This window comes from Uranotaenia lowii, chromosome 3, assembly GCF_029784155.1.
Source record: "Uranotaenia lowii strain MFRU-FL chromosome 3, ASM2978415v1, whole genome shotgun sequence".
NCBI lineage: Eukaryota > Metazoa > Arthropoda > Insecta > Diptera > Culicidae > Uranotaenia > Uranotaenia lowii.
In genome coordinates this window covers 110680987-110708178 of record NC_073693.1, presented here as the reverse complement: position 1 = coordinate 110708178, position 27192 = coordinate 110680987, and the positions used below count along the sequence as shown (strand labels likewise).

The window sequence follows — 27192 nt, the reverse complement described above, 5'->3', positions numbered from 1 at the left end:
CTGGAATGATGTTGATACAGATTAAATCAAAAGATTTTATTGGAGAAAACGAATAGAATTGGAATTTTTTTCTTAATAGATATAACGTTTTTAGGCACTAGCTGATCCGGTGTGCTATTCTACAGCTTTGAAAAATAAATGTTATTTTAAAAAACTATTCAAATGTTTATTGTTTTGTTGGTATTGCAGCTGGTAAGTAGTTTAGACGATGGCCAGTAATTTTGTACACTGAAGAGGAGCGAAAGCCAGAGTAGCTCGAAACGTCTGGACAACTGGTAAAAATTGTTTTTTATATTAAAACTCGCCGAAAAAAGTCGATAAAATCCAAGAGCTTTATTAAAATTGGCGTAACACCAAATCCAATTATTTTTATATACTTTTTGCGCAGAACTTTTTAAAACGCGTTCATCTAACAATCCACACTTATGAAAACTTTTTGACAAGCAGGAGTCAAAATCAACAGCTTAATAAATAAAAAAAATAGTTTTTTACAGTTAGGTCATAAATTTTCCTGTATTCTGATTGTTTTTATAAGAAAAAAAATATTTTTAGTTTACTAGAAAAGATGTGCTTAATATAAATCCCGTCTAGATGGGTTGGGAAAGAATAACATCATTTCTAAAAACATGTTAAATACTCACTTTTCGTATAAGTGAAAATATTCCAGTTATTTGTGGAAAAATTTTGACAAACAAGATATCAAAATATTGCTATAAGTCAGTTCTAATATGTTTAAATAATTTAGGAAAAAAAAATAGTTGAAGTGTGTAAAACTCACAGTCGAAAATGTACTGAAAGTAAAGCTTCTTCGACCGATGTTCATTCTTCGATTCGAATAGTAAAAAAATTGCATGAAAGATACTTAATTAAAAATATTGAAGTAAATAGCCGATCAGGAGAGCATATCAAAATAAAAACTCAAACGTATCTCACCAAGATATTTATATTTGATTCAGTTATAATTAAGTAGTCTAAATTTTCGATTTTAAGTTTCTCCAATTTGAATTATATCTTATTCTGATTGACAAACTTGAATGGGGTTGAGCTCATATTCATTGATAAAGATTTTTTTCGGATTGTGCTAAAATAAAATGATTATATCTTATTTTGATATACGTTCAACTTTTTCTGAAACACGGACATCGAAGTCAACGGCTCAAACCTTACATTAACGAGTTTCGCTCAACAGATTCATAAAATTGAATCAAATTTTTGGGAAACCAAAAATGGGGCATGGTTTTATCAAATAATCCCGATCAGGAGGGAAAAACAAAATTATATCAAGATGAGATATTTTGATACTCATTTTTTCCTATCTAAATGAGTTATTATTCAGTACTCGTAGGATGTTAAAATATCTCAAATTATATCAAAAAATCTATGCGGTCATAGCTAAATTATATCAATTTAAGATATGCTCCTTTCAAGATTATATCTCGTTCAGATAGCATAGTTTGATATTGGGCAGAACAAAACCTATCAAAATTATAACTTATCAAGATATGAGTGCTACGGGAAAATTTTCTAGTAGGGTGTCAATAAACCACATTATTTGCTAAAACCATGCCCCATTTTTGGATTCCATAAAATTGGATTCAATTTTATGGATCTGTTGAGCAAAACTCATTAATGTTCGGTTTGGGCCGTTGACTTCGATGTCCGTGTTTCAGAAAAAGTTGTACGTATATCAAAATAAGATATAAACATTTTATTTTAGGACAATCCGAAAAAAAATCTTGATAATTGAAAATGACCTCAACCCCATTCAAGTCTGTCAATCAGAATAAGATATAATTCGGATTGGAGAAACTTATAATCGAAAAATTGGAGTACTTAATTATAACTGAATCAGATGAAAATATCTTGGTGAGATATGTTTGAGTTTTTATTTTGATATGCTCTCCTGATCGGGAACCCCATTCAAGTTAGTCAATCAGAATAAGATATAATTCAGATTGGAGAAACTTAAAATCGAAAATTTGGAGTACTTAATTATAACTGAATCAGATGAAAATATCTTGGTGAGATACGTTTGAGTTATTATTTTGATATTCTCTCCTGATCGGGATGTGGTTTATTGACCTTCCACTAGAAAATTTTCTCGAAGTTCTTATATCTTGATAAGTTATAATTTTGATATAATTTGTTCTGTCCAATATCAAACTATGCTATCTGAACGAGATATAATCTTGATAGGAGCATATCAAAAAATGATATAATTTAGCTATGATCGTATCGATTTTTTGATATAATTTGAGATATTTTAACATCCTACGAGTACTAAATTATAACTCATCCAGATAGGAAAAAATTGAATATCAAAATATCTCATCTTGATATAATTTAGTTTTTCTCTTCTGATCGGGTAATCAATTTATGATAGCACGTCCTATCAAAATTCACATTGTTTTCCGGTTAGCAAAAAGTTATTTTAACTGATTTGATTCTAAGTATGCATTTAATTTCATTATGTCAGCTCTCGTTACAAAGATATTGAGAATAGAGGTTTTGAATTAAAGTTCATCTTTCTCGAAGATTGCTAGTAATTTTGAGAAGAATGTTTTCTTTTGGATTTATTTCAGTTGTTCAATATAAAAATTTAAAAATTTTACGAAAATTCGAAAAACGAATTTAAATTAAACTGTGTTATTGAAATTTTTGAGGGCAAAACCTTTTGTAGTCTAAAAGAAAAATGTGGAAAAAATTCAATATCAAAATCTTTTAAAGGTCCTTTTCTGCCGTTGGACGCATAATTGTCACATGTGACATTTCGACGTTTTTGACTTTTTGATGCCAATCGTGATAATTTGAAACGTATTATTGAAATTCTTTGTCGAAACATAAAGTTTATTCTAGAAATTTCGAGAAAATTCAAAGTAAATTTGTCACACTGGGCCAAATGGAGGCATAACTGTCACACTGAGACGATTGGACGCATATTTGTCACACTCAATAAATGAATGTATTATAACTTCAGAACGTCTTAATAGATTTTCACCAAACTTGGCATACGCGTCCTTGATAGTCGCGAGGGGATCATGGAAATATAAAGAGGGGGAAGGGTCACTGTTTTCGCGACATCCCAGTATGTGCAAGAAAAACTCTGCAAACTACTTCGGGTTCGTTGCTGGCGCTTGGAAGAGTGAATGCAAACGAAACCCTTTTCATATTAGTCAAATATTACTCTTCCGGCGCCGTGGAACTGTAATCCAAAATTGTCCAGGATGGCCATAAGTGATTGTCGGTGGTTTTAGCAGACCATTTCTTCTTTGGTTTTGCTTTGAGTTTTTATTTTGACGCACCTCGCAAAATACCAGAGATGTCTGTTTTTTAATGTTTACGAAGTATGCCGCCAGAGTTACTTCATCCGGGACTTGTTCCAGGACCGTATATTCACTTCAAACGGATTGATTGTCCTCTTCTGGTATCGCTTCTCTCGCGGTTGCGGCATTTTCAGCACGGCAGCTGACAGTTTGTTAAAGAAATGTTGCTTCCTGTACAGTGAGTGAGCTGCCGCAAATGGCTCCCCGTGCCGTTTTATTGATCGAACCCGTTAAACACTTCATGTTTGTCACCAAATAAAGTACACTTCCAAATAATCCGTTTCAGACCTGATTTTTTCAATTTAGGCTTCCATTTACGAATAAAACTCAAGAGCCACGTGTTGAGACGATATCCTTCGGATAAATATTAAAACACTTTGATTAACTCGCACTACAGATTATATTTATTATTTATTATTCCTCCACAAGTCACAGCCACGTCTACACTTCTCGGCTACCGTACAGTGTCTGCCATCTCATTCGTTCATCGACTTCCCACACTCTCAAGAACCAAGGTTATCACATTCACAGGTGAGGCGGTCGCCGAGGGGTGCGACCCTACAACCCCCCCCCCCTAACTTTACATATTTAATGTGGGATAAAATCCTTGAAACGTGTCGGTTCAACCCTCATCCTTTTAGGTTGAGTATCCATCCTATCCGGACGTTCTAGCTTCTTCAAGTGCGCAACGTTTCTTCGGAGCTCCTTGCCAGTTGCCTGAGATTGAACTGTTGTATCACTGCCCTGTTTCTTCACCACTGCGTATTCCTCCGGAGCGAATGTTGTGTCCAGTTTGTTATCCTTTTTCGTTCTCTTCACCAACACACTGTCCCCAACGACAATGTCGCTAACTCGAGCTTTCCTTTTGCTATCTGCATAGACTTTCCCTTTTTCCTTCATGATCTTGTCTCTATCCCGAACTTCTCCATCTTCTGCCCTTGTAAGTGGAACTTGAGGCAGTTTGCTGCGAATTTTCCTACCAAACATCAGTTCTCCTGGAGATTTGCCTGTTGTAGTGTGATTTGTAGAATGATACGTCAATAAGTAGCGCCGCATTTCAGCTCTCCAATCTTTCCCCAGCTCTTGCGCTATCCTTAGCCTCTTAAGCAGGGACCGATTCTGCCGCTCCACTTCGCCGTTCATTGCGGGCCACAATGGTATGGTGTTGACGATTTGTATTCCACTAGACTCACAAAAACTCCGGAATTCTTCGCATTTTTCACTGAATTGTGGCCCATTGTCTACTCGTAAGGTGACTGGGATACCATACTGGCTGAAAATAATGGCCAGCTCCGCCACAGTGTCCGCTGCTGTGATGGAATTCATTTCTACAACCTCCATGAAGCGGCTATAGTAGTCTATTACGACCAACAGATATTGACCGTCCGGCAGTGGACCCAGAAAATCCGCTGCAACATCTACCCAAGGCTGAGTCGGGAGTTCTTTCCGGATCATCGCTTCAGGGACACTTGGTGCTGCCACTAGTGTACAGCCTTTACATTGCTTCACGAACTTCTCGACCTGCTGGTCCATATTTGGCCACCATACATTTGACCTAAGATGACTTTTCATCAATCTCATCCCTGGATGACCTTCATGAGCGAGACATAGCACCCTCTCCCGTAGTTTAGTAGGAATGATTATACGATCCACTCTCATCAAAACATTATTTATGATGCAAAGTTCATTCGCTACTACCTTGAATGCCAAAGGTAAACTCCGTTGGTCATCGTTTTGAATCAACCGTACTACTTCGCGCAATTCTTCATCTTGCTTACTAGCTTCTTCAATTTCATCCCATTTAAGAGCAGAAGCAGTAGCAGCGTAAACAGCGACTTCCCTAATGAAAATTTCTTCATTAGGATCGAACGGAACAGCCTTTGACATAGATAGACGTGAAAGCGCGTCAGCAATGTTCCTATCTCCAGGAATGTGTACAATCTGATAGTCAAAAGACTGTAAACGCAGCACCCACCTTTCAATACGCGCACAAGGCTTAGATCGAGACGTAAACAAGAATTCAAGTACCTTGCAGTCAGTCACTAGGTCAAAATTTCTGCCATATAGGTACATCCGAAACCTTTGTACACTCCAAACTAAAGCAAGTGCTTCTTTTTCGGTTTGACAGTACCTGCGCTCTGTGTCTATCAAGGATTTCGATGCGAAAGAGATAATGCGCGATTGCCTTTGCGAATCAGTTTGAACCAAAGCAGCTCCCAATCCGGTGGGGCTAGCATCCGCCACTACTGCTGTTTTGTCCAAGGGATCGAAGAATCCTAGGGATGAAGCTGCTGCCAATGATTTTTTAATTTTCTCAAACGCATTCTTTTGGGAGACTCCCCATTCGAATTTAGTTCCCTTTCTTGTTAATTCACGAAGTGGTTGAGCAATTGTGGCTAGGTTAGGAATAAATTTGTTTAAATAACTTACCAAACCCAAGAAGCTTCTGATCTCAGATTCTGATATTGGAGGACGAAATGATAAAACAGCGGAAACTTTTGCATGTGACGGCTTGATTCCTTCCACTGATATCCGATGACCTAAGAATTCTAACTCCGTAACACCAAAGACACATTTTTGCCAGTTTAGTTCTACTCCTCTGGCTTTGAGCTTATCCATCACCTATAAACATTAAAATTTGCTTTTTTTATCTAATTTATTCTTTATTTCAAGTTTAAATTTAGCTCTGACCATGACAAGAAAAAGAAATTAAATACAAAAATAAGATTAGATTACCTTTTCCAGGTTCGCATCATGTATCTCTTGAGTTTCTCCTTTGATAATGATATCGTCAAGATACCAGTAAGTACCCTGACACCCCGCCAGTATCTCCTCCATAATACGCTGAAAAATCTCGGGAGCAGTCACCAACCCGAACGGCAACCTCTTAAACCGAAACAGACCCCGGTTTGTTATAAATGTTGTGACATCTCTCGACTCCTCAGCCAGTTCAACTTGGTGGAACGCCTCTTTTATGTCCAATTTGCTCCACACCTTTCCGTGACACAATCGGGCCAAGTACTCCTCCACAACAGGCATGGGGAAACGTTCACGCACGATCGCCTCGTTCACTCGTCTAAGATCCAAACAAATTCGTGGCTCCCCAGATGCTTTGCCTACCACTACAAGAGGCGAAACCCATGTGGTTGGTCCCTGTTTCACTTCAATAATGTCTCGATCAAGGAGTTCGTCTAACTTTCTGTTAACCGCTTCCTCAATAGGAATCGGAACACGGCGTAATGGTTGAAAAACTGGCTTGACATGGTCTTTCATGTGGATCTCAGCATGTACGCCTTTAATCTTGCTGAATGACTTTTTCTGAGTACTTACTTCGTTCACGTGTAGACCCACCTAAATCAAACAAAATTACATGGAAAAATAATAATAAACAATTCCGTAAAAATAACAACTTGGATTAATTTTTCTATCTCATTCAACCAAACTTCAGAACGCCAAGCTGTTTTGCTGTACTATCACCCAAGATGTCTCGCTGACCACCCTCTACAACGAAAAACTCCGCTTCTGTCTTCTTCATTCCCACAACTATCTCGGCTACAAATGAACCAGCAATCGTGAGCGGCTTGTCACTACCATATCCTTTCAAGACTTTTGAGGATCCTCTAACAGAACTCCTCACGTGAACTTTCCGACTCTTGAGCATTTCCCATGTTTCCGGTTTGATCAAATTCGCATCCGCACCGGAGTCGATCAACAGTTGAACGGGTATGCCTCCAATCCTCCCTGGTACTACATTTGTCTGATTTCCTCCATAGAACGTGTAATAAACTTTTTCCTCTTTGGTATCCTTCTCCGCTGATGCGGAACGAGAGTCAACCTCCTTCGTTGGTACATTTTCGACATTGTAGATCCTTTTCGACTTGGTCATCACTTTCATGTCATTCTTCCGCTTGAGACACATTTTCTCATAATGACCCAGCTGTTTACATCGGCGACATGGACGACCTCGCGCGCCATTGGTAGACTTAGCAAAATGGCCTTGCTCGCCGCATGCGAAACATGACTGATTGTTCTGATTAGCGAAATTGTCAACAGCGGATTGCCTTTTCAGTGGGTTGTTCCTAGCATCTCCTCTTCTGTAAGCCGTGTGTTGAAACGATCTCTTCCCACTTTGCACATTTCCAATCTCATAAGCAGCTCGTTCCTGCACAACAGCTGGTCCCTTCAAATTCAACATTTGTATCTCTGTGTCTTCGATACTCGCGGCTATCTCCTCTATCTCACTTAACGAGCGGTCCTTCTTCAGTATACTTCTCCTTAGTTCATCCGACATACAGTTCTCTACCACCACATCTATCAAGTATATTTCCTTCAATATCTCGCTGACTTCACCGGAATGTTTCTCAAATCCACAACACCTAGCTTGCTGCCGAAGCCGCAGAACGAAATGCGAAAACTTTTCTCCTTCCCTTTGTTTGATCTGCCGTAGTTTCCTTCTTTCAATCACGTATTGACGGCCTGCTTGAAAATAGCCATCAAGTAGTTCGACAGCCAAGTCGTACACTCGCGGGTCTACGGCGACCAACGGTACTTTATCGTGACCAGGCAAACTCCGGAATACACGTTGAAGTTCAACGCCTCCAAGATGCAACAATTTAGCCTTCATCATCCTCTGATCCGTTATTCCATATGCTTCGAAATAACACTCAAGAGAAACTTTCCAAGTGTCCCATTCCTGAGACAACTTCTGTTTTCTGATTGTTTCACATCGGAAACAAGGGATTTGACCTGCTTCCTCCATCTTTTAATCCTCGTCGCCAGGTTGTTGAGACGATATCCTTCGGATAAATAATAAAACACTTTGATTAACTCGCACTACAGATTATATTTATTATTAATTATTCCTCCACAAGTCACAGCCACGTCTACACTTCTCGGCTACCGTACAGTGTCTGCCATCTCATTCGTTCATCGACTTCCCACACTCTCAAGAACCAAGGTTATCACATTCACAGGTGAGGCGGTCGCCGAGGGGTGCGACCCTACACCACGCACGAAATTCCAAACCAATGTTACAATTTAAATTTCATTTGATGTTTCTAGTCCTAAATAATATGATACGATATTTTGGCAACCAAAAAACCCATCCCCATGTTGATAAATCATAGCGTATCGTTAAAATTTACCCAAACAAACGGCAAAATACTCGGCGTGTAGAATACACGAGTATACTAAGTTTAGCGTGAGGTGGAAAACCCGGGAAATGTCATTATCATTTCCGGGTGCGGAGAGAAAAGATCGCCACGAGAGCGAAGTGTAGCGCGGCAGTGTGTTAAACGGGAAAAATCCGAGGAAACCCGCATACGACAGTTCCCAGCACGAAACTGAAAGAAAAAGGTATGTTAGAATTCGAGCGAGCAAAGTGCCGCAAAACTAACAAAAACTCGTATGTTTTGCTTTAGCTCCGACAAGGCGCATACCAGCCACGCGGCACGTGCTCGCGGAAGAAGATTAGAGGGCAGATCCCCACTGAAAGGTGAGACACCTTGTTAAACTAACCGTTTAGAAAACTAAAACGAGTCTATCCACGGCCTCTAGGTGTTCTCCCGCCCACCTAAAAGGGTGAATTTGCGCGAGAGGGAAGCTTAAAGCTTCGGAAAAGCAAAAAGAACAAGGGTCGCTCAGGTAAGACGCCACTTTCGGAAAAAAGCCTGCCACCTTTTCCTCTAACAAACGCCTTATGTTCAACACAGGCGGCCTTCTTTTATCCACCATCAAGCACCTTCGAGGTTTCCATCGATTCCTGCAACTTTTGCCGGAGGAAAGGTGGCATTTAGCCATTCAGCATCTCCGGAACTCTCGGCTACAACTGCCAGCCTCGCCTCGGCCACAACGTGCCCGCGCTGGCAACTTCAAAGGTGGCAATTAGCCATTTAACATCACCGGGAGTCTCGGCTACAACTGCCTGCCTTCTCTCGGCTAGAACGCACCCGCGGTGCAACATCAAAGGTGGCTTTGAGCCACACAGTATCCTCCTAGAGACACTTTGTTTCTAAGGCTCCCGTAGGCGTAGCACCTATTGTGGCAATTAGCCATTCGACTTCAACGACAGTCTCGACTGCACTTCTCGGCTGCACCTGCAGTGGTGCAATCAACAGTGGCATTTGGCCACTTACTATCATCGGCAGTTGCGACTGCACTTTCCGACTGCACCTGTGGTCGCCGAATCAACTGTGGCATTTGGGCCACACATCATCATCGGCAGCTTCGACTGCACTTTCGTCTGCACCGGCGGTCGTGAAATCAACTGTGGCCTTTGGCCATCCACTACCATCGGCAGTCTCGGCTGTACTCATCAACTGCATCTGCGGTCGTCGCATCAACGGTACCATTTGGCCACGTATTATCATCGGCAGTTGCGACTGCACTTTCCGATTGCATCGGTGGTCGCCGAATCAACTGTGGCATTTGGGCCACACATCATCATCGGCAGTTTCGACTGCAATCTTCGACGGCACCTGCCATTATCGAATCAACTGTGGCGTTGGGCCATTCATCAGCAACGGCACTACTCGACTGCATCTGTGGTCGGCGTACCAGCGGAGGCATCGGAAAAATCCTTTGGGGCATGATGCCGGAGGCGGCGAGAGGAGGTTTGCCCACACCAAGGCGGAGGAGGAAAAGCTTCGTGGCCACTCAGTGCGCTGCTGCGCCTTCATGGAGAATGCCGTAAGTGATATAGAATTTGAATGAAAATGCTATGGGGGAAATGTGGGTGAAAAATGTTGCAAAAATTATAAACTAAACTCAAATTTAAAGTTTTCGAGCGTTATTAATTTCGTAGCTTCGTCTACGGTAAGCGATCCGTCACACCAAACAACTACTGAGAAAATGTTCGTGGTGTGACAAATATGCGTCCATTTTTCAAATATTCATAGAATTTCGCAGCATAAATGTCACACAAAGATTTTCATTGAAAAAACAGTTCATTTTCGAAAAATTTGATCGAGGCTCATATGATAGGAATATACTTTAGAGATCTACGGCATTGAAGTCAACAAAAGTTGCGAAACTGTGCGAAAACAGCAAAATGTTTAGGTGAAACTTTAATTGCGTTTTTCTCGCTTTGCCTTTTTGTAACTGTGGGACTCATTCCGGAGTCCACCGGAGAACCGACTCGACCATCTAGCTTTCTCGTCCCGATGGTTATTGCGCGGCCAAAGCGCACAACCGATATGGCGCACGATAGGCAAACGAATGGGTGAATTGGGACAATGTCCATTGGAGAGAAAGAGATGGTTAGAGCGACAAAGATATTGCTCGTGACAGATCGAACAATGCTGGCAGATAGTGCTGCCAGTTGCATTGTTTGACTATATTGAACATTTTACAAGATTCCTTAACGCATATCCCACAGTAACATGTGACAATTATGCTTCCAACGGCAGTTTTGTGATGTCAAAAATGAATGAACAAACTGAACTCAGGACGTTTGGCGTCTTCCTAAAACAGGTTTTAAAATATACACAGTAAAGCTCGGTAATTTTTTTTACCGAAATCCTAACATGTGTAAATGTTCGGTAATTTTTTCGGTAAAAATTAAACGATGATCGGTAAATCGATTCTTTACATGTTAGGATTTTGGTAAAAAAATTACCGAACTCGGTAATTTTCGTTTACTGTGTGTAGGCACCTGAAATGCTGTTCTTTTGTGTAGTTGATATTTTCCTGTAATGTAGAGTCTTAATAAATTGCAATTGAAACAATATTTTTTTGGCAAATCTGAAACTTCTAAATTTTAATTATGATTTTGTGAAAAATCTGGAAACATATGATTGGTGAGAATATTAAAAACCCAACCGTGTTGGTCAAAAATCACTTCGAGATCTTTCGAGTTTTCAAATAATCGACAAAATAGTCGACTGATAACGGAATAGCTTAAATAATTAGGCATTGATAAGTGAAATAAAAGCTTTAATTCGAATTCGGTAGACAAATAATTCGAGTTCTGAATTTACGTTGAGATGCCCCTGCTGAAATGACATTTTTTTAATCACTACATTTTGCAGAGATTAACTGTGTTGAGCGGAATTTAATAAACAAAAATACAGTAAGGTTTTTTTACACTGATATACGTACCGCGTAAAAAACCGTGTTAATTCCCGAAAACCGTGTAAAAAAAAAACCGTGCTAATTGCGGAAAACCGTGTAAAAATAAACTTTGAATACCTGAGCCTCGAGACTTAAGACATGAGACATGAAACCTGAGATCTGAGACCTCCGAACTGGTGCCTAAGACCTGAGACCTGAGATCTGAAACCTGAGACCTCAGACCTGAGACATGAGACATGGGATATTAGACCTGGACCTTAGACTTAAAACATGAGACCTGAGACCTGAGATCTGAGACCAGAGACATGAGACATGAGACCTTAGACATGAGACATGGGAATTGAGACATGAGACTTGAGACATGAGACCTGAGACATGAGACCTGAGACATTAGACCTGGGACATGAGACATGAGACCTGATACATGAGGTCTCAGATCTCATGTCTCAGGTCTAATGTCTCAGGTCTCATGTCTCGGGTCTCATGTCTCAGGTCTCAGGTCTCATGTCTCAGGTTGCAGGAGACATTAGACATGAGACCTGATACATGAGATCTCAGATCTCATGTCTCAGGTCTTATGTCTCATGTCTCAGGTCTCATGTCTCATGTCTCAGGTCTCATGTCTCAGGTCTAAGGTCTCTGGTCTCAGGTCTCATATTTCAGGTCTCAAGCCTCAGGTCTCAGGTCTCATGTTCTTAGTCTCAGAGCTAAGATTTGCCCAACTTCAAAAAGATTCTAAGTGTTTTCATTTGAAAAAGACTTAGAATATGTGTCCTCAAAAACCGTGTTAATTCGCGAAATCCGTGTAAAAAACCGTGTTTATTACCGAAAACCGTGTAAAAAAAGCCGTGTAAAAAACCGTGTAAAAAAACCGCGTAAAAAAACCTTGGTGTACTGTGGTTGGTAGTAAAAAACCTATAAATATTTACTACGTCGACCAAGGTTGAGTTGTTTTAAAGCATGTTTTGCCTTCAAATTTGAAGCACCTTCATTATTTAAATCAGAGATGGCAACTGCATAAATGACTACAAACTTCTGAAAGGCGTGAACATAAAATTTAACTATCTCAATAGCACCGGAGATGTTCCATATACCTGTATCGCACATCGTAACGGATACATGAACTATAGAGATGAACACATCAAAGCCTATCAGATGGTCGATGGGCAACTGGTCATCAGTTTCAATGCTATACCTTGATTAAGGTCCCACCAAATCTAGCAGCTCATCAGCAAGACGCGACGACGACGACGAAAACAGCAGAAATGCACTTCCTCTCTTCACGTGCCAATGATTTCTGCAACTCGTCAAAACTCACCATCAGCTAATAACACTATTAATCTGAGTTTTCCTTCTGTGCATCGATGATGAAGTTACTACGTTTCTTGAATGATAATCGATTAAGGTTGAAGAAAAACGAATTTTTCACGCCCAAACAAACAGTCAACTCGCTCAATCTAAAATTTGAAGGTCCATCTTTGACTTTCTTAGTTTAATTGCTGAGGAAGGCTTTTCTTTCAAAAATCATTATTCGAATAGCTCGCTTTTGAATATTCTAAAATATTTGAAACGTTTATTGGAACTTTAAAAATGATACAGAAATTTTTACAAAATCATACCTTATTAATCGATTACTTCTAATGAAACTACAGACTAGCAAGCTTTTGAAATTAACTTAAGTAAGTTGAAAGTTCTGTGATACAAACATTCTTTTTGTTAGCTTTTTCGCAGAAGAAAAAACTCAACTAAGTTAGGATCCGATCCGGTTAAGGTACTTCTACCTTCTTGTTTATTCTTATACGATTGATTAATGCTCTGTTGAGGACAAGGTATGGAACAGTTCCTTGAAAGATGAATTATTCATCATCCTGTGAAAGATGGTAAGAATTTGTGTGAGTATGAATGTATTTATTTGAAACAAAATTCGAATAAAAATTTGATTAAAAAAACAATTAAATAAGAAAAATCTTTACAGTTTGAATACGTTATCAGAGTCAAAATTGAATAAAACGATACAAAACTAAGAAAATCGAATTAAAAAAGTGTATTTATCGTAAGCAACATTCTAGATCGGAATTCAAAATCTAAGTTCAAATTATGAACCCACATCAGGATTCGATAGCTGGTAAAGGAATTCGGTCTCTATTTGTTACATGACATGGCTATTTCAAATTTAGATATCAAATTCGATTCTTAAATCCAGAATGATATGGATATGAAAATAGATTAATCAAAAATGAAGTTGTAATTTAAAAGTTAAAATTAGAATCTAAACAATGGATTCCTAATTAGAAATTCCAAAGCAAACTGGAATCAAAATGTTAACTAAAAAACAGAAACCAAGTGAAAAACCCGATTTAATACACTTAACAGTGGATTTGGAGCCTTTCTAACAGAGTGTAAGTTATATTTGGAAATATATAAAATAATATAGAATACACATGATAGATTCCTTCCCTCTGCATCATATAAGTATGATTTCAGATATTCAAACAAGAAAAATTCCGATCTCAATATAAAAAAATGATGCATTGTACGTTTTTTGGGGAAAAGCGAACTGGTATGTAAGGAGTTCATTTTATGTATGGAAAGAATGGTATTTAAACAGTTGAGTTTCCAAGTCTTATAACACGCTGAAATGGTGCCGTGGTAGCAACCAGAACTTTCACGATGCTGGTCACGGTTCGAATCATACTGTTTTTTTATGCTTTTTTTACTGAATAAGTAAAACCAACTACAATATTGATGGATAGCCGTGACACGTGGCCTAGCATGATACCTTTTTTAGAGCTCAACCATGCATAAAAGAAAAAATTCTCACAAAAGCAGGGGAAAGTAATATGACTATTAAATGATTAATCTCATTCTGAAAACTAAATCTGAAATCTTATTCTGATTCTAAAGTTTGAATTTTGAGTTACAGCACTTAGTCTAATATTTGAATGTAATTTCCAATTTCAAATTCCAGGTTGATCTTTAATCCGAATTCTTAATCATAATTCTAAATCTGAATTCTCAATCTGAATTCTGAATCTGAACTCAGAATTTGAATTATGAATCTGAATTCTGAGTTCAAATTCAGAATTAAGATTTTAGAATTAAGAATTTAGAATTCAGAATTCAGAATTCTGAATTCTGAATTCTCAATTCAAAATTTTGAATTTTGAATTCTTAATTTTAATTCTGAATCTAAATTCTAAATCTGTATTCTGTATCTGAATCTGGAATCTGGATTCTAAATCTGAATCTGAATTCTAATTCTGGATTCTGAATCTGAATTCTGAATCTGATAAAGATGGATAAAAAAATGAAGAGAAAAGAGCAAAAGAACATTTTTGCAAGGAAAACTTATAAACGCACACCATACTTTACCCCGCAACATCAATCATTATAAATTTTCAATTCCGATATTCTTTCTCCAAGAATCTAAATTTTCACCGATATGCTGAAAATAAATGTACAAAAATCTGAAATCTGAATCTGAATTCTAAATCTTAACTCTGATTGTGAATTCTGAATTTGAATTCTGAATCTGAATTCTGAATCTGAATCTAAATTCTAAATCTGAATTCAGAATCTGAATTCTGAATCTGAATTCTGAATCTGAATTCTGAATCTGAATTCTGAATCTGAATTCTGAATCTGAATTCTGAATCTGAATTCTGAATCTGAATTCTGAATCTGAATTCTGAATCCGAATTCTAAATCTGAATTCTGAATCTGAATTCTGAATCTGAATCTAAATTCTGAATCTGAATTCAGAATCTGAATTCTGAATCTGAATTCTGAATCTGAATTCTGAATCTGAATTCTGAATCTGAATTCTGAATCTGAATTCTGAATCTGAATTCTGAATCTGAATTCTGAATCTGAATTCTGAAACTGAATTCTGAATCTGAGTTGTGAATCTGAATTTTGAATTCTGAATTCTGAATCCTGAATTCTGATTCCTAAACCTGTATTCTGAATTTGAAAACTGAATCTGAATTCTGCATCTGAAATTGAATCTAAATTATGTATGTAGAAATGAAAAAAAAAACATTAATTCATTCTTCAACACGGGTAAAAAAAAAACGAAGGTCATAAAATCTTCATATAAATTCCCCCCCCAACGCAGTTTTCTGTACGGCTCTGCATTTTGTTGACACCCGGCATGGCTATAGACACTATAATTTCATATATGAAATTATAGTGTCTAATAGGCATGGCGGACTCTGAAGGAAACGCCCATCCGCCATTTGCTGCATTGAAAAGCAAGAAGTGTAAGATATAAACATTGTTGCCGTATTTGCCCCAGCAGACTGAGAAACTGCCCAGACCACGGTGCGTCTTAGTCGCCACTCTTTGTCAAGCGTGCTAATGGTTTATTGGATAGCGTTTGCGCCTTGGGATCTGAAGGTTTTGGTTCGATTCCCGAGTCAATAAATTTTAATTTTTTATTTTGATTATCTCTAATTTATAAATGATTGCTGGTGCTGCTGCTTCGAGGCGCCACTAGCAACTTTTTTTTATGCCATAATAAGTATGATATGTATTTCGTAAAGAAAACGGTTTCAACTATTTTGTTTTTTTCCCGTTTTTGAAAGGGTTGTGTAGAAAAAAAATGCATTCTTTTGAGACTAAAATCATTTTAATTGTGCAGCCCAGTTTCGCAAAAACGTTCTTGGCACATACAAATCCACGGACATCAACAGAACTCGTCGAGCTGAGTCGATAGGTACCTATAAAGGTATGTCTAAGATCCATAATTAATGATCTCTCAAATCGACCGATAACCAAACCTTTCTGTTAGAAAGGCAAAAAGGATTTCCGAATATTTTTCCAAATATAGACGAAAACATATTTCGAAATTAAATATCCGAAAAAAATCTAACTTACATCGAATCCGAAACAGTTGTCCATATCTTTGCCGGCACGGGCTACGACAGTGCTGTTGAATCGTCGCTTTTTATTAGGTGGCTCCAACGTGGAGATAAGCATGCTTTCTGCCAGCTCTGCATAGAGATAAAAGAAAAAAAAAGTAGTAGAAAAATCATGTAAATTCAAAGCTTCTAACGCTAGGAATTACCTTCGTTTAAAATAAATTCTCCTTCAGCCGTTTCGCCTAAATCTATCTCTTGTTCATTGAGAATGGAATCTTTATTATCAATTTCCTCCTCATCATTCGAATCTGCATCTTTCTTAATTTTTGGTTTTTTGTCCTCTTCATCCTGCAGCTGAATAACTTCCAGCACAACATACTGACCATCTTCACCCTCGACAGTCATAATTTCCTGATCTTCATCGCCCTCTTCCTCCTCCTCCTCCTCCTCTTCTTCCTCTTCTGAAATTCCACCGAAGCTAATGTTGAGCTTCTTCTGGCGACCTTCCTTCAGGGCTATCTGCTCTTCTCGCACGGTCGAATCCGGATCGTGCATTGCCATATGTCGGATTAGATTGCCCTTGTGGCGGAAAGCCCTCGGGCAGCTGGGGCATTTATGCGTCTTAGCTTTTGGCGTTGGAACCACGTAATCGGGATTGTGATACAGATTGAGATGTCGTCTCAGTAATTGTTTCTGCCGGAACGACTGTTCGCACATCTCACACTGGAACGGTTTCTGATCCGTGTGCACCAGGATGTGCGACTCCAGATGCCGAGCCGAAATCGACGAATAGGGACACAGGTCACAGCGATAGCATTTTTCTCCCTCGTGCGTTTTAGTGTGCATTTTGTACGAGTACCGATCCTGGTACACCTTGTGACAACGCCGACACTTCATTGGTTTTTCCAGGGGGGTGTGTAACTTCTGAACGTGTATCCGGAGATCTGTTTTGCGCCCGCAAGTCGTTGGGCACAGCTCGCAGTGATAGACGGGCTTATCGCCGACTAGAAGGAGAAACATATTTAAGAAATTGATAAAAAAGAAACATTATTAAATAGTACCTTGGTGAATCATTTTGTGGGCTTTGAGCGAGTTGGACTGAGTGAACCGGGCATGGCAGACGTCGCACTCGTACGGCTTCTCTCCGGTGTGTATGCGCAAGTGACGCTTCAGTTTGAACGTATCCGGCGATGCGTAGGTGCAATGTGGACACTGGTATGGTCGCTCGCCAGTGTGACATCTAATGTGACGCTTCAGCTTGCTAAGTTCAACGCTGGCATAATCGCATTCCGGGCACTTGTGCGGTTTTTCGTGGGTGTGCCTGTAGCGCACATGACGGACCAGCTCCCCGGAAGTGGTGAAATTACTTTCACAGTGTTTGCAGTGGTGTGGTTTGGTACCGGTATGGGTGTTCACGTGGTTCTGAAGCGATGCTACCGTTTTGAAGCCCCGTTCGCAAACGGAACATTTGTGGGGACGATCCTCGGAATGGGACTTCATGTGACGTGCCAACAAGAAACGTTTGTTTGTAGTGTAGTTACAATAGTTACACATGAATTTTTGTGCTCCAGAGCTTTGGGTTTTAGCTTTGGTCGACCCTTTGGCCTTCGGCTCATCGAGTTCACCCACGTCAAAGTCATAAATATTTTCATCCTCTTCCAGGTCCTCCTCTCCCTCTTCCTGATCATCTTTTTCATCATCCTGCATGATCAATACGTAACTGACGCCCTCATTTTCCTTCTTCTCGATCGTTTTGGTATTACTAGGTTTCGCCTTTTTTGTTCCGCTTTTCGTTGCAGCAGGTTTTAGTTTAAAGTCCTCTTCAGTCTGCCTTTCAGCTTCATCTTCTTCGACAAGTTCAGCATCCGGGGGTGCCGTCGTAAGAACCGGTTCTGAATCCTTACTAGCCTGGTAGTAGTAATTACCAGCTTGATCTACGAAGTAACATCCCTCCTCATCATCTCCTTCCTCGTCCTCTTCATCGCCTTTCGTTTCTTCGTTATCATTATCATTGGTAGTTTCCTCATTGAATGTTTCCAAAAAAGTTTGGATCTCGGTTTCCTCTTTTTTAACCGACACCTTGGTTGCACGAGTAGCCATGGCTGCAGGTCAGCTATGAGAGGAAGAAGCGATGTTAGAATATAAAATAGACAAAAGATTTTGTATATTATTGTATTGGCCTTATTCTAAATAATTTAGGTATAACTAAATCTGCTTCTTAGAGCCATTGACCCGAAAAAAGACCTGTAAAAAATTTCAACTCCATCGGAATTGATTTAGGAGTGCCTCAAAGCGCTCAAAGTTTCGGTTTTCAAAAATCACCTAATGTGGGGGACTAATGGAAATCGCAAAAATCGATTTTTTAATTTTGATGCCAAATGACTTAAACAGGCTAAAACGTAGAAATGTGGTGTTAGCTCAAAAAAATAATTTTTCCAAAAATCAATTTCAAAATCTAAAAATTAACAAAGAAAGACCGAAGGAAATTCTTAAAATCGAAATTTTGATTTGTTGCCAAATGCCTTTTTTTCTTGTAGGAGAGAGCTAAATGCCTTAAAAATGCATGACACGTCGAGATCCGAATCAAAATAACAATTTCGATTTTTTTCGATTTCCTTTGGACTCCTATGGGTGATTTTTAAGGATAAAAAACGAAACTTTAAGCGCTTTGAAGTTCCCCTCAATAAAGTTTGATTGAGCTAAAATTTTGCACAAATCAGTTTTTTTTGGATCAATCTACAAAATTTATATGGTCGGTTTTCAAAATTCGTTCATGAAATCTTTCCCACATATCCATTGCCACCCTATCCTACATAATAATCATATAATTTTTATAATTTAAAAACATTGCTGATAGGAAGTTTTAGTCAAAAAGAAAAAAGGTCCCAACAGTTATCTTACGAATTTACATTCTTCATTTTTATGCTTTATATCTGGCTGAGCCAATATATGAGGTGCTTACCCTATACTCACTAACACACATCAACAATGGCCAAGAAATCGATCATCACCACACTAGCGATTCGTAGAAGAAAATACAATCATATGGAGATTGATATACTCTTTGATGGTGAGGTAATGCGATAAGAAACTATACAATTTCAGAAAATCTTTCAAAATCACATAAGTTTTCGTAGCAAATATCGAACGGATAAATCTTTGTTTACATTTGGTGATACGATTTGGCCACTGCCAGAGGGAGCCACTCGGGCTACCGGTGGCCAAAATTTCAAGTTTTTCTCACCGCGAGCGCTGCTGCGTTGCCTGCCATATTTGATGGCTGCTATCTGCATTCGAAATATGGCGTCTCACTCAGAAGAGGGCGAGTGTTCGATCGTGCGATATATTGATAGGAAAATTGCCAATTATACGCATCAAAAGTAGATTTTTGATTCCGGAAACTAAATTTAGCACACATAATTACCAAAAGACACTAACAATACTCACCTTTGACCAGTTTCAAAGATTGTCCAGTTCGATTTTCCAAATCACAAATTTTCAAGCTCCCAATCACATACACAGGGCGAGCGCTGTTTAGCACTTTTTCTTCTGGAGGGCGCTTGGCAAAGGTTCGATTTCAACTGCTGCTCCGTAGTTGGCTGCGGTCGAAATCGTAAGCTCGCGAGCAAAACACAGCAGCAGAAAGCAGATGGCCAACGGTGGCTTGCAAGCGGGAAAAAGAGAGATTGATGCGAGAGCGAAACAGAAGGTTGAGGGAGAGGGAAAAAATAACAGATGGAGGGCGCAACTGTCAACTAACGGCTTGGAATGCCATCTTTTGACAAACGAATGCGAATGAAAAAGGGCAAGGAAAAATGCGTTTGAATTTGGCGCGCGGTTACGGCTGAGCTTGATGCGTGGATGACTCATGAGGACAATCTAAAATTTATCGAAACGATTTTACTCGATTTGTTAAAATAAGGTGCTTCTTGTTTCGTTCCCTGCAGGGTTTAGAGTTTTTTGATGAATTGAAGTTGTTTGCACATCCCATTGATAAGTACTCCTGTACGTATGCAATATTACACGTGGACTTAAAATGGGATGAATAAACTGCGCATCATGCAACACTTTTCAACTGCAATGGCTTCTAAAAACCTAATTTCCACAGATAATCATACCGCTTGTAAATCAAAGTTATTAGGTTCATGGGACATCAAATTGACGAAATCATAAAAATTATTGGTTTCACCTGCAGTTATTTTTAAATTTACAAAGACGTGCTAGTGTTTAATGAAACAATCAAAAGAAAATTTATAGCTTTTGATACTTTTGTGATGTAATAACGCATAAAGCACTAATTGCAGTAATTTAAGATTTTGTTTGAATTGAATTTTAAACTTTTTCTGTAAACATTTATTAAAAGAAAAAGCATAAGGTTACTGCATACATTTAGGGGTAAAAAATACTACAAAAAATTCTACTAGCTGAAATCATAAAAATTAATGTTTATTAAGGATTAATCATGTCATTTACTTCCATTTTACGGATGAACAAGTTCGTTTGAGTACATTACAAAAAACTAGAACATTGTTGCATAGCGTTATTAATTTGGCAACATCTTATTTCTATTTAAATAAACGCATTTAAAATACCACTTTTATTTAATCAAATTTTGAAAAGATACCCCGTTATTTCGATCCAAAATATGTATTGTTGAAATAAATTTTTATCTACACTTTTCTAGATTTCTTTCCATCTTTGTCTTTTTCTAAGACGACTCGGAAACGATACAGTATGCAAAAAAAGTTTATCCACCCACCTCACAAATTTACAATTGTAATGTTTTTCTGGTGAAAATCAAGTTGATTTCATGAATTTATCATTTTATGTTTATTTATTATATTGCCATTGAAAATACGGCGTTTAGGTATATCATTTCTCGGGGTTTTATGTGATAAATTGTGAAAAAGGGTAAAAAATCCCCAAAAAAGTTTATACACCCTCAAATGGTACTACAATTCAAGTGTGTTTTACAAAGTTTTAGTGTATAGCCTGCAGCTTTCTTGAATGTAAACATTGTGTCTAGATGTCATTTAGCGCTCTTAAAGTTTTCGTTTTGTGTTCAAAATTGGAAGTAATTGGTTGCAAAATGCCCAAAAAAGCACAAATTCCGATCAGCATCCGAAATTTGATTGTTGAACATCACAAAACCGGCAAAAGCTACCGTAATATTGCCGATATTGTCCAGCTTAATAAAGATACGGTTACTAGGATTGTTTAGGGGTACAAACAGCGTGGTTCAATCTCACCGGCTAAGCGATCAGGGCGTCCTTCAAAGACTACAGGCCGAATTGACAGAGTTATCGTGAAGAAGGCAGAGCTGGACCGGGGACTATCAGCTCCGAAAATTGTGAAACAGATTAAAAGCGAATTTGCCATTCAACTGACATCACAATCCGTGCGAAATCGTCTTCAAAAGAAAGGTCTTAAGGGCAGAGTAGCGCTTAAGAAGCCATGGTTGTCCGCAAAAAATATCAAAAAAAGATTGAAGTGGGCCCTGGACCACATTTCATGGACCAGTGATGACTGGAATAAGGTGAAGCATCCAGCAATTGCGGCAGGTAGTCTCAACTGAATGGGACAAAATCATCCCGGAAACAACTGCAAAGCTTGTTGAATCGATGCCACGACGTTGTCAAGCAGTTATTGAAGCCAAAGGAGGTCACACGAAGTACTAAAGCTATGTGAGTCACAGGGGTGAATAAACTTTTTTGCGTTATTTTTTATCTTTTTTTTAACATCATATCTCAAATGCAACAGGATATGTTTTAATTTGGAACTTGGATGAATTGACTTTGTTTTAACATAAACAATAATAAACTGAACAACAATTTACTGTGTTTTAATTTTCCATAGGGTTTTTTGGAATAAATCTAGTTTTTCGCTGGGGGTGGATAAACTTTTTTAGCATACTGTATCTCATGAGTACTTAGTATGTAGTTACCAGGTGTACCTACCTTGCCTCGATGCGGCCTTCGTCGGTTTATCAAGAACTAACATCTAGTGTACCATGCAGGCCTTTTTATAGGGAAGATTCTGTTTAGAATGGTAAAAAGTTTCTATGGTTATAATGTTAAACATTCTAGAAATCTATTATCAACGGGGACCTTTATTAACTTCGTCATCTATACGAAAAGAGGATAAGGTTTTATTCCGCAATATCTCTGGATTTCTTTCGTCACTAATCATTTGAACAGCTGCTACGCAATGCTAATTTATTTTTCTTATTAAAATTATGTATTCCATAAACATTCTACTTAATTAAATAAATCTACAGCTAACAAAATATCATTAAAAGCCATCGACGAGTTTTGTACATGAAACGATTTTTGCGTTCACCAGAAACCCTTCAAACGTCCAAAAAGGGGATATATTGGGAAAATAATTACAAAACGAGATAATGTATAAAAAGGACTATGTATAATTTATTCCTTCATAGGAAAAACAAACGAAAAACAAAAATAAACCATACCGGCTAAGCCAGTTAAAGAGAGTACAAATTTTAGAAGTAATACAGGCAAACAAAGAAGACCCATTGATTTTTTTATCTTCACCGGTTTCATGCAGGGTTCAACCCTCGTTTTCCTCACTTTTCAATCATCGTTTCAGTTGCTATCATATGTAGATGTGTTAGGGGCGACCCTCGGCTAATAACAAATTCATCGCACACCTGATTAGGGCTTAAGACAGTACTGCGCCGCACTGCCCTTGATTTCCGCCTTCAAAATATAAATAATGGCTATCGCAATGAACAAAAAGAGCGCTAGAGAGATCCACTGGAGTTTCTGGTTGAACCGTATCTGTGACTCTAACCTGTGGGTCGTTCCACTGAGCTGGGTAATTACTTGCTGTAGGTGAAGCATCTGTTTGTCGCTGCCCCCGAAACCGGCAACCGGACCGAACATATCTCCGTACGGGGGCATGCCATTGCGCAAGGCCGGATCGTCAGGGATCATCGGCAGAGAACACTTCAACCGATGCTGCTCTATCGCTGCACTGTTGGCTGGAGTGTTCTGTAATTGGAATAAACAACAAGTCGGTCACAAGTTTCAAGTAACAAAACAACAGATTCAAACTCACCTTCCAAAACTCGGCAATATCGTGCGTATTGGTGAACATCTCGGTCAGCGCCATGCACATTACCAGGAACTTTTCCCGATTGATGGCTGGATTGACGGCAATCTGGTGACCCTGTTGCAGCAGGACCACGTTGATGCTTGCGACGCCACCCGGTGCGAGCACTCCATTGCTCGGACGAACCCGGAATTTTTCCGGGGCGGTCGTTTTGATCTGTCGGAGGACAATTTAAAGAAACGGTTTAGTTTATAGATCAAAGATTAAAGCTCCTTAAAGTATTGAAAGCAAATGGTGGTGTTTTGTAATCTTGTATGCATATTCTTCAAGAAAGCTACAAACCCTGTTGAATTTTTTTAAATAATACTTTCAATTTGATTTTAAAAATGTTTTTAAGGGTTTTCAAAAGTTAGAATTTTTAATGAACTGCAAATTAGCTATCCAAAACCTTTATGCAGCCATTATAAGGCGAAAAATATAGTTGAACTTTCAAAAACGATGTAAAACTCTTAAAAGAAAAAAGGCTTGAAAGACAGTCGTTAGCTTCAATAGACTACATAGTGGCTTTCATAAAACCTTTAAATAACGCATTTTAAGAAACTTTGGCGTTTTGGTCGTTGCCAGGTTCGCTCTCATCTTCGGCGCTTTGACCGAAGTCAGTCAGACTCAGGCGTAGGCTGTAGAGAGAATCTCGTGTGTCGATCATGTCTCTTTTTAGCCCCAATTTGGGGCGGCCTTCGCAATTTGTGGCTTAAAACGAGAGAGCTTGTTATATTATTGAACACGCATTTCCGAGTCTCTCATAATCGCCTACTCCTGGCTCGGCCCCACAGTACACGAAAAATAATAAAAAGGTAAAATTTACGTAGAAAGCAAAGTAATCGCTAGTGAAATCTAAAAATGTAACTTCTACCTCTTCGAGTTGAAACCACAGAGAACAGACATCGAGCCCCGAACAAAAATGTGTTGAAAACGTGTGTGAGAATACCAACCTAAGATTCAAACCAAATTCGTAAGTGGACTAACATCCATAAGATGTCGCTACCAGTACACCTATTTTTTCATTTTTTTCGACACATAAATTTTTGTGTAGTAAATTTTAAATACATCATGATTTGAAAAATGCAAATCATATTTCAATCAAACTTTAATCGCTGTCATATGCCCCATATTGTTTAATCAATATTGGCGCTGAATTGTAAGTTGAATTCCAAGTTCTCTAGAACAGAAAATGTGAACATAAATGTTATAATTGTAAATCATGGGTCGATATTCCGGTTGATGTTACCTGAGATCGATACATGAGGACTTGTAACTCATGATTAATAATAATAACTTTATTCATTTCTACTGATTACTGAGTTACAAGTATCATGTATCGATCTCAGGCAACATCAACCGGAATATCGACCCATAATTTACAATTGAGGCTCTCAGAGCCAAAGGGGTATAAGTGACAAAATGGTCGATTTTGAGTTAATTAGGGGAGATGGGGGCATAATGGCCACCTTAAGGAAAACGGTTATTTAACCATAGAAAATAGCTATAATATGGAGGTTACATTATTGTTTCGTGTTCAGACACTTGAAAAGCCTATTCCCTAAGGGCTGTCCCAACGGTAGATGCAAAACACGGTTTTCGACCACGCTAAAACATTTCGGCTGGCACCGGTGGCGTATATTGCTGTTTTAGCACAGTTATCGATTTCAAAATTCCCAACAGTTCTGAAGTGAAGTGAAGTGAAGTGAACGAGTGATGTTCTTAACCTTTTGTGTGCAAAATAAAGTGAATTTTTTAATGTGAAAAAAACGCTAATAGTGAATTTTTAAGTGTTGTCTCTAGTGATCAAGCTCATAGCCATCTATTCCGATCGGATGACATGCAGAGAACTTTTTTCCGGGCGACGAAATTGTCCTGATTTGGGCCTACAGAACGTTGATAAGTATCATTTTAATTTCTATTTTTTGTTGTGTTATTCGTCTTGGCGTCAGACAAAGCGATCACTGCTGATCGCCGTGGTGTGTGTATGCTAAAAGCGGCCAAGCCGCTTCGTGTGGGAGATGGATGAGTGCGAGAGAATGAGTTCTGCGTTATGTTCTCGATGCTGTGGGAGAATTGCAACGCTCGATGATCTCGTTCTCTGTTTTGGAAACTGCAAAAAAGCATTTCACGTCAGCTGTTTGCCGCACGCGGTGTTTACGAATTATGATCTTTTCCGAAAAAATAAAAATGCGGTTTTTGTATGTGATGACTGTGTGGAGAATCCTGGTTGTGATAAAAACTTTAATTGTTTAATGGAAATTATTGCTAACATGAATGACAAAATTGATAAAATTAGTAAACAAACGTTAATTCCATCTGATTTGAAGACACAGATTAAAAATATTGTTCAAGAAGAAATGAATCTAGTTTCAAAGCCTAACGCAGACGGTGGAGTTGAAGTTGTCAGATACCATTTGCGTTCGAACTCAAAAAAACGCAAATTAAATGATAACGATAAAACTCCCACTATGTCGTACTCTAAAGTAGTTAAAACAAATGCTGCTGCGCAAAATGTTTTAGTCCCAAACAGAAATAAGCAAACGAAAAATGTGGATGATTCCGTCAAAATTGATAATGTTGAAGTAACCAGCAATAGTAGAACAAATGCACTAGCTAAATTGGAGGAAACAGTCCGACTTAAACCAACTATTGATCAGGATATAAATAAAACTCGTAGTGACTTAAAGTCTGCATTAGATCCAGTGTCTTTGGGTGTGAGATCTGTTCGCTACATTGAATCGACTGGTGAAGTGCTGGTACGATGTGCTACAAAAGAGAAAGCAAATAGTTTTAGGACTCAGTCCTTGGAAGTTTTCGGAAAAAAATACGCGGTAGATATTAAACAACCTGCCAAGCCCAAGTTAAAAGTGGTCGGATTTGAAGAATCCAAAGATTTCGATGAACAAACTTTTGTTGAATTACTAAAAAAACAAAATAATTTGATTGATTCTGTGATTTCAGTAGTAAAAATTGAAAAAAATAAGAAGTGGACACGTAATCCTATGATTGCTACCTTAGAGGTGGATCCGAATACGTTTACTGCATTAATTAATCGCGGGAAAATAAATGTAGGATGGGAACGTTGCAATATTTATGAAGCCATCAATGTTTTAAGATGCTACAAATGTTGGAAATTTGGTCACAAAATTGAGCATTGTAAAGACCCGATTTGTTGTGCTAAGTGCGCTGATAGTCATGAAACGAAAGAGTGTACTTCTCAGTGTGAAAAGTGTATTAACTGTGTAAACTTCAATCGCACGATGGAACTAGACTCGGAGCAACAACTAGACTGTTGCCACCCAGCATGGAGCTATGATTGTGAGCTGTATAAACGAAAAGTTTCGAATGCAAAAAAGTTCATCGACTATGGTAAATAGCAATCAAATTCTAATATTGTGTATCTGAATATATGCGGTTTGACCAATAATTTTGAGGAAATATGTGTGTTGGTTCAGGAGCTGAAGCCTAAAATTCTAGTTTTAGTTGAAACTCACCTTACGGTAGATTTGAACGCAAGTTCGTTGGATATTATTGGATATAATATGATCAACTGTTTTTCGCACTCAAGACATACGGGAGGAGTTACAATGTATGTACATAATATGTTCAAAATTGACATTCTGTTGACTGATTATGTCGAAATGAATTGGATTCTGGCAGGAAAACTAAGTGATGGTAAAAGACAGATGGTCGTTGGAGGAATTTATCATTCCCCTAGCGCCAGTAATACACGTTTTTTGGATATCTTGGAAAATATTTGGTTGAATCAAATTGTTCTGGACGAAATTGACAATATCTTCTGTGGAGATTTTAACATTAAT

The 27192-nt window shown here is 38.5% G+C and overlaps 4 protein-coding genes across 5 annotated transcripts in view; all 4 read right to left on the bottom strand.

The window, feature by feature from the left end:
• Positions 1 to 3911: 3911 nt before the first annotated feature.
• On the bottom strand, positions 3912 to 4856 carry LOC129752520 (uncharacterized protein K02A2.6-like). The gene has a single exon (XM_055748292.1). The coding sequence runs from the start codon at positions 4854 to 4856 to the stop codon at positions 3912 to 3914; it is 945 nt and encodes a 314-aa protein (XP_055604267.1).
• Positions 4857 to 6756: 1900 nt separating this feature from the next.
• LOC129752519 (uncharacterized) lies at positions 6757 to 8082 on the bottom strand. The gene has a single exon (XM_055748291.1). It carries the CDS (start codon positions 8080 to 8082, stop codon positions 6757 to 6759), a length of 1326 nt encoding a protein of 441 aa, XP_055604266.1.
• Positions 8083 to 12937: 4855 nt separating this feature from the next.
• Positions 12938 to 19862, bottom strand: LOC129756952 (transcriptional repressor CTCF-like). 2 transcript variants are annotated; one of them, XM_055754027.1, is made up of 5 exons: positions 19703 to 19862; positions 17317 to 18368; positions 16462 to 17259; positions 16272 to 16387; positions 12938 to 13261 (listed from the first exon to the last, which is right to left on the bottom strand). In XM_055754027.1, the coding sequence occupies exons 2-5, from the start codon at positions 18353 to 18355 to the stop codon at positions 13250 to 13252; spliced, it is 1965 nt and encodes a 654-aa protein (XP_055610002.1). In that variant the 5' UTR covers positions 18356 to 18368; positions 19703 to 19862; the 3' UTR covers positions 12938 to 13249. The 2 variants fall into 2 exon arrangements, with proteins under 2 accessions (XP_055610002.1, XP_055610003.1); XM_055754028.1 differs by having other exon boundaries at positions 19694 to 19849.
• A 2607-nt stretch (positions 19863 to 22469) lies between these two features.
• The window catches only part of LOC129752518 (uncharacterized), an 87432-nt gene continuing 82709 nt past the window's right edge, over positions 22470 to 27192 (bottom strand). Inside the window, exons 8-9 of the mRNA XM_055748290.1 lie at positions 23336 to 23545; positions 22470 to 23268 (exon numbers count right to left, since the gene is read on the bottom strand). Of these exons, the coding sequence (XP_055604265.1) occupies positions 22930 to 23268; positions 23336 to 23545 (549 nt within the window). The 3' untranslated portion in view covers positions 22470 to 22929. The remainder of the gene's footprint in view (positions 23269 to 23335; positions 23546 to 27192) is intronic.

What these genes read in the sequence shown, in the direction of transcription:
- LOC129752520 (XM_055748292.1), bottom strand. Translation starts at nt 4,856, where the DNA reads ATGGACCAGCAGGTCGAGAAGTTCGTGAAGCAATGTAAAGGCTGTACA.
- LOC129752519 (XM_055748291.1), bottom strand. Translation starts at nt 8,082, where the DNA reads ATGGAGGAAGCAGGTCAAATCCCTTGTTTCCGATGTGAAACAATCAGA.
- LOC129756952 (XM_055754027.1), bottom strand. Translation starts at nt 18,355, where the DNA reads ATGGCTACTCGTGCAACCAAGGTGTCGGTTAAAAAAGAGGAAACCGAG. An exon ending in CCACAAAATGATTCACCAAG is followed by an intron (nt 17,260 to 17,316) that starts GTACTATTTAAT and finishes TTCTCCTTCTAG; the next exon opens with TCGGCGATAAGCCCGTCTAT. An exon ending in AGAATTTATTTTAAACGAAG is followed by an intron (nt 16,388 to 16,461) that starts GTAATTCCTAGC and finishes ATCTCTATGCAG; the next exon opens with AGCTGGCAGAAAGCATGCTT.